General features: G+C 44.9%; 1 protein-coding gene across 1 annotated transcript; it reads right to left on the bottom strand.

The window, feature by feature from the left end:
- Window positions 1–742: 742 nt before the first annotated feature.
- Window positions 743–3,416, bottom strand: casp21 (caspase 21, apoptosis-related cysteine peptidase). Its single transcript, XM_056258271.1, has 6 exons — window positions 3,213–3,416; window positions 3,010–3,098; window positions 1,801–1,935; window positions 1,550–1,728; window positions 1,333–1,456; window positions 743–1,231 (listed from the first exon to the last, which is right to left on the bottom strand). The coding sequence occupies exons 1-6, from the start codon at window positions 3,239–3,241 to the stop codon at window positions 990–992; spliced, it is 798 nt and encodes a 265-aa protein (XP_056114246.1). The 5' UTR covers window positions 3,242–3,416; the 3' UTR covers window positions 743–989.
- Between the last annotated feature and the right edge of the window lie 7,310 nt (window positions 3,417–10,726).

Below are 10,726 nucleotides of genomic sequence, written 5' to 3'. Positions count from 1 at the left end.
AGAGAGAGAGAGAGAGAGAGAGAGAGAGAGAGAGAGAGAGAGAGAGAGAGAGAGAGAGAGAGAGAGAGAGAGAGAGACCGAGAGAGACCGAGAGAGACCGAGAGAGACCACATGAAACGAAGAGTGTTTTTGTCTTATTCTAATAACTACTGTGACCATGGTTATCATCTATGCTCCTTATATTATTTTATGGTTCCTTGATGGGTTTTATCAGGCAATGATGACACTTTTTTTATTGCTTATGCTTGTTATGCTTTGCCTGGTTTTGTTTTGTTTTGCCTTTTCTTTCTCCACCGGGTGGGAAAACTACCCTTCATCAAGTGTCAATAATTCAATGTTTACTTGACCCTTAATCAAAAGTTGTCTTTCACTTTTAGTTGTTCCAACTAAAAGACATATGGGTATTTCTTTAGTGCGGACACATTTATATGTGTCATGACTTGATTGCTTTTAAAGCTAACAGGCCTGTTTTCTTTTTCTATCAAGGTCACATAAAACTTTATTATTTAATTTTTACCATGCAAATCAAGTGCCTTTTATGTATAGATTTCATTGTTTCACCATTGTCCCAGAGCCAGACTTTCAAACTTTACCTATGAAAAAATACTGTCTCTATACAGTAATTATATTTTAAAGACTATGATATGAATAATCAAAAAAAGAGTGAAATATACATAAGTCTAGCATCTGTCATTAGATATTCACTTGCCTCTTATGAATAATGTTATCTTTTGATTTGCACCCATTTTTATTTGGAAAGAAAAAAGAGAAAAAACAAACAAATGAATAAAGTTCCTGAAGTATTTAATTCAATGCGCTTAGACTGTTCTTCAGATATGCCATCTTATACATCATTTGATTAACATATATTTAATAATGAAGTGTATTTGCATATGAGAACTAACATATTAATAAATTGCTCCCTCTCCTTGCAAACCACATCACTGACTTTCTCCCAGTGATTGAAAATTATTGTTTTTTAATTTATATTATTTCTTTTTCTCCTCTGCCACATGAAGATAAAAATCCTTGGTCAGTCTGGAGGCAAAGCACGGCATTTGTCTCTTTCTGTGTGTATCCGGGTCTGTGGTGTGAGACTGGAAGTGAAAAGCCACACGATGATTTACTCTTGTGAGAATCTGAATAATCTCTAGATGACCGTCCTTTAACATCTTGCAAAGTTCACCGATAAATACAGAGCCTGTTTCTGGATTTCTCCACGAGTAGTACCCTGTGGAGAAACAAATATGTTTTCAAATGCATTTGCTGAAAATGTACAAAAATTCAATGAAACCAATCAACTATGCCACTGTCTCTCAGTGCAATGCAAACCTTCCACTGTGGAATAACAGCAGAGAAAATCCGCCTCGGGAACGTCCGATATTCCCAAATATTCGCCCGGTGCTTTTTCACTGTCTGCCTCGACACCATGGTCAAATTCCAGTCCCCTGCAGGCCTGAATATGGAATCAAACCAATAACACATTAGTTAGCCACAGACAAAATGTTATGAAATGCTTCTCTCTCTCTCTTTTGCAGACGGCCGCTACCTGTAGGAAGAAAAGTTTCGGCTTGTCCCGCAGACTAGGGCAGAGGTCAGAAGTCACGAGAGAGGTCAGAGTTTTGACATGGATCCAGCACTCATCCGATCCAAGGATTGTTCCTTCCTCTCCGTGGCTCATCAGTACACACACAAAGCAGGAATTGTCTGCGTGGTTCTCCTTGGATACTAGGGCACATTTATAAATGAATACAGGCATTTTGACCCATCCTGAACACTGAAAATGACGTTGAACTGTACCTTTTCTCAGCACACTAATCATTTCATTTGCCGACAGGTTCTTCTCCACCTGTACTTGAAACCCGAGGGACTTGAACGTGCTCGACAGTAAGCGTTCATCTACTGAACAGCCCTTCCTTTGCAAGTGTGGTGAGTCTGGAACAAGAAGGCATAACTAAGGAATAGATGTATAGGGAATTTAATGTTTCTGGTTTAAGTTTCATTTCCAACAATTCCATTGATTCTTTTCGAGTTTTTGAGAAAGTTGAATATGACTGAAAAGAATTAGGTGTGTTTGAATTAAAGCAGCACATCATCAAAGTATGACATCAAAGTCCCGCGAGAATGATTCGTCCGATGATACTGAGCCGTCCGTTCTCTCGGGGTACTTTGATGTCATTGGCGATGTCATCGTGGTACTTTGACTCACCGAATCAATGTGTGATTCATTAGACTGATTCAAACCCAATACAGGATCACTGAATCATTTAAACTCATCACTATTTATTTATTTCATATGTAACCGTGTGTACAGAGTTATAATTTACAGTCAATCATTCATTATCACAAAACAGTTTTTAGAAAAATCCAGAGGTTTTGTTTTTTTCAGGAACGGATACTCTGTGAAATGCCACAAAGCAGGACTAGTGTGCTAAAAAATCACATGAATAGAACTCAAGACTGTAAACCACTGTGGGATTAGAACTCAAAACAGAAGAGCTGGAGTCAGCAAGAATCAAGGTTAGAGGCAAGGTTAACACTTAAGTTAAAATTCAGATATACACTACAGTATAGGGCTCTTGAGTCAATTTTAAAGAGCATTTTATGCCAAAAAGTTTCAATATTAGGAGAATTGTCTAAAATGATTACATAATACTTTTGTGCGTAAAAGGTTATTCTTTGTAGTGATAAAGTGTGTTTATTAGATTTTTTAATTCAGAAAAATAGATTTAAACAAAAATTAATTAATTAAAACATAATCCATAAAATGATCCCATGATGGGAACCTTAAAAGGTTCTATAGCCAATATGAAGTGCCTGACAGAACCCTTTAAGGTTCTATATATAATTGTTTTCTTCCTAAGTAGCATTAAGTTCAACTTTAAAATTATTGTAGCCATTTTAAAGGGCAGATACGTATCAAAGAGCAGTTCCAAATAGCGTACTGCAAGCAAGTCAGAGATTACACAACTTTATAGTTCAGTGGAGATACAGGCTGATAATACTCACCAGGGAAGTGCTCATTACTGATTATTAGACATTTGCCTATGTTTTTATGCTTCCTGTATGGCTCAAATACACAAGACTTCTTGACAGCACTGTGAACACAAGATGCGAGTTAAAACACCTTAACAAAAGTAAAATGAAGAAATTCACTTAAACATGCTTGGCTTGACAATGATCTAAACGTTCGGTTTTAACCAGAGTCTTACCTGTGATCTTCAGAAACATGCAAATTCATTCTGAGACTTCATTCATAACACCACCGCGTCTTCTTGAAAGTGACGAATAGCTTCCTACAATCTCACTTCTTTCATTCTAAATTTCCTCCTCCTTTTACTTTCATTTTACAGCGACAGATTTCAAAGTCTGCTGGCTCCCAGGCGGGGCGTTGCACTGGATCTGTGACCAGCTTCCTACAGAACAAGGTTCACACAAAACATTCATATCCTTTTATTAACAAGAAAATGTTTTTATAACATCATAATCATGCACTCTATAGCTTTTTATCATTTTACTTCAAAACACAATGGTTGTGGACAGTGGTACTGTGCTGTATAGTTCCCTCTGCTGGGAATTTGCAGTATCTACTCCGAAAGGCCACTTCATTGTGGTGAGAGCGAGAGAGCGCGAGAGAGAGAGAGAGAGAGAGAGAGAGAGAGAGAGAGAGAGAGAGAGAGAGAGAGAGAGAGAGAGAGAGAGAGAGAGAGAGAGAGAGAGAGAGAGAGAGAGAGAGAGAGAATTATGTAAATATACATTACACTGATCATATAATCACTTTAATATCGTTTACATTTATTTCAACATGCCACTATACTTGCGGAAAACGTCTCGGGTTATGACTATAACCCTTGTTCCCTGAGAAGGGAACGAGACACTGCGTCGAGAATCGACTCTTTGGGGACGCTCCCTTAGCGTGCGCCTCTGAAGTATGAATGAAACTATTCCAATCCTGATTGGTGTTGCGTCATGACGTAACATGTGACGGCATAACCGGATGCATAAAAGCTACGCCGGAACAAACACAAACTAGCCTAGCGATGAAGCAAGCCGCTCTCAGGCCTTAAGGGGCGTGGCAGAACGACGCAGTGTCTCGTTCCCTTCTCAGGGAACAAGGGTTATAGTCATAACCCGAGACGTTCCCTTTCGAGGGAACTTAACACTGCGTCGAGAATCGACTCTTTGGGGAACGAGTGCCCACTAGGCCACGCACCGAATAGGCCTGTCCCGGAGTGAAACTGTCTAGGCACTCAGCGAGGACTAAGCACGTGTGCACCAGGCGTACTAGGAAGGTGGAGACTGTAGAACCTAATAAAAGTATGTGGAGTAGCCCAACCGGCTGCCTCACAGATCTCCTGTAGGGGTACTCCCGAAAGAAGGGCCCTAGAGGAAGCCATGCCTCTAGTTGAATGAGCCCTCACGGCTAAAGGTGAAGGCAAGTTGCGCACCTTGTAAGCCTCAGTAATAGCTTGAACAATCCAATTACTAATAGTCTGCTTGGATGCTGGGAGCCCCTTCTTAGGTGACCCAAAACACACTAATAATTGGTCCGACCTTCTCCAAGAAGAGGACCTCTCAAGGTACACGCTCAAAGCTCTGACGGGGCAGAGCAAATGAAGCTTCTCTTCTTCTGCCGACACATGAGGTGGAGGATGGAATGCCTGAAGGACTGTAGACCGAGCCGTACTAGATGGAACTTTAGGCACATAGCCCGGACTCGGGTGCAAAAAAGCTTTTACTCTGCCAGGGGCAAACTCCAAGCAAGCTGGTGTCACTGCCAGGGCTTGGAGATCTCCCACCCTCTTAAGTGAGGTAATAGCCAAGAGAAATACCACTTTTAGCGTCAAGTCCTTAGGCGAAGCCGACTGCAAAGGTTCGAAGGGGGCCAGGGATAACCCTTCAAGAACTATTGCCAGGTCCCAGGTAGGAACCCTGGACCTGGTTGTCGGTCTCATCCTCCGAGTACCACGGAGAAACCGAATGACCAACTGGTGCCTCCCCAGAGGCCCCTCACTCAAAGGTGCATGGAAAGCCGCAATGGCAGCCACGTACACCTTAAGTGTGGAAGGGGAGAGACCCGCAGAGAAACGATTTTGAAGAAACTCCAGAACTGAAGCCACTGGGCAGTTAACTGGATCTAACTCCTGTTCTCTACACCAAGCGGAAAAAACATTCCACTTGAGGCCATATAATCTCCTAGTAGATGGAGCCCTAGAACTAAGTATGGTTTCAACCACTCCGGCTGATAGACCAGCATCTAGGTACTGAACCCCCTCAGAGGCCAGACCCACAGCTTCCACAGCTCTGGGTGAGGGTGGAAGACTGTGCCCTCCGCTTGAGACAACAGATCCCTCCTCAGAGGAATCTGCCATGGCGGAGCTATCAGGAGTGATATTATGTCTGAAAACCATACTCGGGTCGGCCACCTTGGGGCAACCAGAAGTAAACTGATGCCCTCCTGACGGACCCTCTCCAGGACTCCCGGAAGCAGAGCGATCGGGGGAAAAGCGTACAGGCGAAGCCTCGGCCAGGCCTGTACCATGGCATCCAACCCCAGTGGGGCTGGATGTGAGAGGGAGAACCAAAGTGGACAGTGGGACGTCTCTCGAGACGCAAACAGGTCCACTTCCATCGGTCCAAACCTCTCCCATATTAACTTCACCACCTCTGGGTGAAGTCTCCATTCCCCGGGCCTCAGCCCCTGCCTCGACAGGATGTCTGCTCCCTGATTCTGAACCCCCGGAATATACATTGCTCTGATAGACAGTATTTTCCCCTGGGACCAAAGAATAATCTGATGCGCCAGTCTGCACAGAGGGCGCGATCTGAGTCCCCCTTGTCGGTTCAGATAGGCTACCACTGACGTATTGTCTGATCGTACTAATACATGGTGACCTTTGATGTCTGGGAGGAAGCTCCTCAGAGCCCTGAACACAGCCATCATCTCCAGGCAATTTATATGCCAAGAATGATGATGGTCCTGCCACAGACCCCTGGCAAAGCGGCCGTCCATGACCGCGCCCCAGCCAGTGAGGGAGGCGTCTGTCGAAACGGTTTTCCGGCGACAAGACACTCCCAACACTGGCCCTTGGGACAGAAACCAAGGTTTCTTCCATATTTGTAGAGAACGAAGGCATCTGCGCGTTACTCTGATCATACGAAACGGATTTCCCTTGGGAGAAAACCCCTTGGTTTTTAACCACCACTGAAGGGGCCTCATATGTAGAAGGCCCAAAGGAATGATGTTGGATGCCGCTGCCATGAGGCCCAGCATTCTTTGAAATTGCTTTACAGTGATGGCTTGGCCTAGCTTCAACCTGGATACCATCCCCAGAATTGACTCGATACGTGCGGGAGACATTCGTGCCTGCATCGTAATCGAGTTCCACACGACTCCCAAAAACATCGTGCACTGGGATGGTTCTAGCACACTTTTCTTTGTATTGAGTCTCAACCCCAATTTCTGAATGTGGCCAAGGACGACATCTCGATGCCGAACTGCCATCTCCCGAGACTGAGCCAGAATGAGCCAGTCGTCGAGATAATTCAATATACGAATGCCTTGAAGTCTCAGTGGAGCAAGGGCTACATCCATACATTTGGTAAATGTGCGGGGAGAGAGAGCTAGGCCGAACGGAAGAACCCGATATTGGTAAGCTTCGCCCCCGAAAGCGAACCTCAGGTATCTCCTGTGACATGGAAGGATGGAGATGTGAAAATAAGCGTCTTTTAGATCTATCGTGACAAACCAGTCCTCGGACCTGATCTGACTCACGATTGCAGGAATGGTTAGCATTTTGAACCTGAACCTCCTCAGAGACCGGTTCAAAACCCTGAGATCTAAAATTGGCCTTAACCCCCCATCCTTCTTTGGAACTATAAAGTACCGGCTGTAAAACCCGGACTCCCTGTCCAAAGGAAGAACACGTTCTATGGCTTCCTTTAGCAGCAGAGTCTGTACCTCCTGTTCCATCACCTGAGCCTGCTCTGGAACCACTGTAGTCTGCACTACCCCTGAAAACCTGGGGGGGCAGCGCGCGAACTGCAGTCTGTACCCTGATTTTATTATATGCAGGACCCATGCAGATATGTTGGGAAGATGACACCATGCCTCTACAAAATCTACTAGGGGTACCAGCCTCTCGAGACTGGCCTCTGGTGTTTTTCGAGCATCTTTCTCGACTCCCTGAAGCGGAATACCGGCAGGGTGTAGTCGATACGGCTTTTGTGACCATAATTGATGCTTTTTCTTTATTAAAATATTTTCGCTGGAAAGAGATGCGGCCCGAAGCGTCGTGGACGGCGGGCAACATACATCGTTTCCTAGAGGGCTCCGCTGTGAGAACAACCTCGGTTGCCCTACAGCGGAGGGGACAGCCCTCAGAGGTCCTACCACTTCGGTTAGGACCTCTTCCCCGAAGCCCTCCTAGCCTGAATGACGTCCCTCAGGTCGCCCTTCTGGCTGGAGGACTTCGACTTTTGAGAGTGTTTCCTCTGTTGCCAAGCTCCAGGAGGAGGGGCTCTAGAGGAAACGCTCTCTCTCTGCTCTGCTCGGTGTGAGGAGCCGGCTGATGGCTGGGGCTGATCTTTTGGCCCCACCCTACTCGATTTGGATTTCGCCTTACGGGGGAGGTACTGCTGGAACGCCGCAGATTGTTTCTTCGCCTCCTGAAACCTGTCGACGACCGATGTAACGGCGTCGCCGAACAGGCCAGAAGGCGAAAGCGGCGCATCCAGCAGAAAGGATCTATCCTTCTCTTTCATGCCAGATAAATTCAGCCACAGATGTCTCTCCGTGGCCACCATAGCTGCCATAGAGCGGCCAATAGCGCGGGCCGTCTCTTTTGTGGCCCGAAGAGACAGATCTGTGGCTCTCCTTAACTCCGCAATATCTTCAGGAGTTGGCCCCTCCCCCTCATCCAAATCTTTCAGGAGGTCGGCCTGGTATGCCTGCAAGAGTGCCATAGAGTGCAGACATGAACCAGCCCGACCTGCCGCCATGTAAGCCCTGCCTATTAATGCAGATGTATCTCTGCAGGGCTTACTAGGCAACGCCGGGGTTTTTAGGGAAGATGCCGACTCAGGAGAAAGATAACCCGCTAAAGCCTCTTCCACCTTAGGCATCTTCCCATAACCCATATCCCGTGCCCCCATAACATTGCTGTAATCCACCATACTGGGATTGGAGACACGGGATGAGTGCGGTTTATCCCACGATCTCGAAATCTCTTTGTGGAGATCGGGGAAAAACGGCAAACCCCGGCGCTGAGGTTGCGATCTGTGCTGCAGGAAACGCTCATCAAGCTTGCTTCTCACTTGCGTTCCCTGCTCATCATGTGGCCAGCTGATGTTAAGTCTGGCCACAGCACGAGTCACAACCTCCACCAGCTCCTCATAACCTTGGCCGTGAACTGGCGCGCCTAGATCACGGTCATCCGCATCGATGCTGAGCACATCTACTTCCTCGGAAGCAGAGAGCTCAAGCATCGGGACCTGATCATGGGCAGGAGAAGCCGCGATGCGGGCTCCTGCACCACTCTCAGAGGCTACGAGATCCTCGGATGAAGAGTGAGAAGGTGCCTCAGCAGTCTCAATCTCATCCACAAGATCCCGCTGCGAACCCCACGATCTCAATCGCCGCGCCGCCTCAACGGACGCGGGACCAGAACCATGGGGAACGCGAGCCTGACCGTGCTCATCAAAGCACGCCAGCCGGGAGCGCAGCACTCTAATGGGAAGTGCTTCACAGTCTACACAAGCAGCTCCCTCGAGAGCTGCCCGTGCATGCTGCGCTCCCAAACAACTCACACACAAAGCATGTGTGTCCCCACCCGTGATAAAACGAGGGCAGGGAGGCACACAAGCTTTGAATTGTTCGCTGGCCATAATATACAATATATGTGACAAACAACACCAAATAAGACACACAGTTTCAACACAGAGCGCTTGCTGAAGAGCGAAAGCTAGTTTGTGTTTGTTCCGGCGTAGCTTTTATGCATCCGGTTATGCCGTCACATGTTACGTCATGACGCAACACCAATCAGGATTGGAATAGTTTCATTCATACTTCAGAGGCGCACGCTAAGGGAGCGTCCCCAAAGAGTCGATTCTCGACGCAGTGTTAAGTTCCCTCGAAAGGGAACCAGAAAGCACATACAAAAAATAGTTTAAATGTTTTTAATCTTGAAATCATGTTTTTTATATATATATATAAATTTCAAATACAACTTTAAGGTCATGTACAGAAAAACAGAAACGGTGGCTTGTAAAATCAAAGATGCTTTGTAGTTATATGCCGCATTGAAAGGATATAAATTCACCTGTATAAGTAAGACTATCTGTATGAAGAGTTTGAGGTCATTACATTGTGACAGTGCAGTTAAGGGCTCATGGTCTGGGTGCTGTCAAAAAGATTTACGACTAATAATCCAATCACAGTCATTCTTCTGTACTAAGCCTTGCGGTTATAAGCGTGGTGTGCATGTGTCACTCGTATGCAGACAGCTACAGATTACTGTTTATTAGTGTACTTAGCGTTACATCTCGGGGGTCTTACAGCAATGAGCCTGGGACTCTTTTGAGCCTGCCATATGTGCCGATTTTGAAGACCCCATGGTCGTTTAGGGGGTGTTGATTAGGTTTCTGCTGGCGAATGACCAGTCTGACTAGCATTGTCATTTTAGTGCATCTTAATCTTATTAAAGTTCAATATGGGGAAGCTGCAGCTGAGCTCATGAGTAACTGAAATTAAACAAATGAAATGCATCTCTTCAGTTAGGTTACTGCTGCATTATATTTACATATAGGCCCTCAACTACAAATATATCAGCAAACGTTGATCAAGTGTGGGAAATATTATATTTATAATATGTTAAATATGATTTTTCTTTTGTATTATGTAGGTAACGTTGGGTTTTCAAACAACACATTTCTAGAAATGCTTTTTCTGGTAACACTTTACAATAAGGTTTCATTAGTTAACATTAGTTAATGTATTAACTAACATGAACTAACAATAAGCAATAAGCAATTGTTACAGTATGTATTGATCTTTGTTAATGTTAGTTAATAAAAATACAGCTGTTCATTGTTTGTTCATGTTAGTTCACAGTGCATTAACTAATGTTAACAAATACAACCTACAACTTTTATGTAAATGTTGAAATTAATGTTAACTAAGATTAATAAATGCTGAAGAAGTATTGTTCATTCTTAGATCATGTTAACTAATGAACCTTGTTGTAAAGGGTTACCGTTTTTCTTTACGTTTGCCTTGTAATAATACTTAAGTAGACAGGCAGGCTCAATGACAATGCATGATGCAGCAAGCTACAATCTTGTTTTCTCAAACCTGCCTGGCATAAAGATCCAATTTGCTGAGCCACTTAAATCCAGTTCATGCCTACATCCAGTATAGCTGCTAGCCAATCAGATCACTGGACCCTTGACCATTTTATCCACTTAAATCAGTACTTTGTATTTGGGGAACTGAAGATTATGTTATGTTTAGTGTTATTGAATAACTTTTACATCCACATCCACATGCATTAACTTGCTCTACATTGTACTGGGGCTCTGGGACTTATAATAACCGCACGGCTAAACTGGGAAAGGAAATAATGGGAAGACAGGCAGTAGTGGGATCAAGAAATGACACAAGGCATGCTTGAAGTCGGGTCATCCACAACACGTCGTAGCACGTGCGCTTGTGCACAGTCCGCCAGAT

The sequence above is a fragment of the Rhinichthys klamathensis genome, unplaced genomic scaffold (genome assembly GCF_029890125.1).
Source record: "Rhinichthys klamathensis goyatoka isolate OS25496 unplaced genomic scaffold, OSU_Roscu_1.1 h1tg000150l_1, whole genome shotgun sequence".
Classification (NCBI taxonomy): domain Eukaryota; kingdom Metazoa; phylum Chordata; class Actinopteri; order Cypriniformes; family Leuciscidae; genus Rhinichthys; species Rhinichthys klamathensis.
Note: the sequence above shows the minus strand (reverse complement) of the source record. Positions and strands in the feature narration are given on the sequence as shown.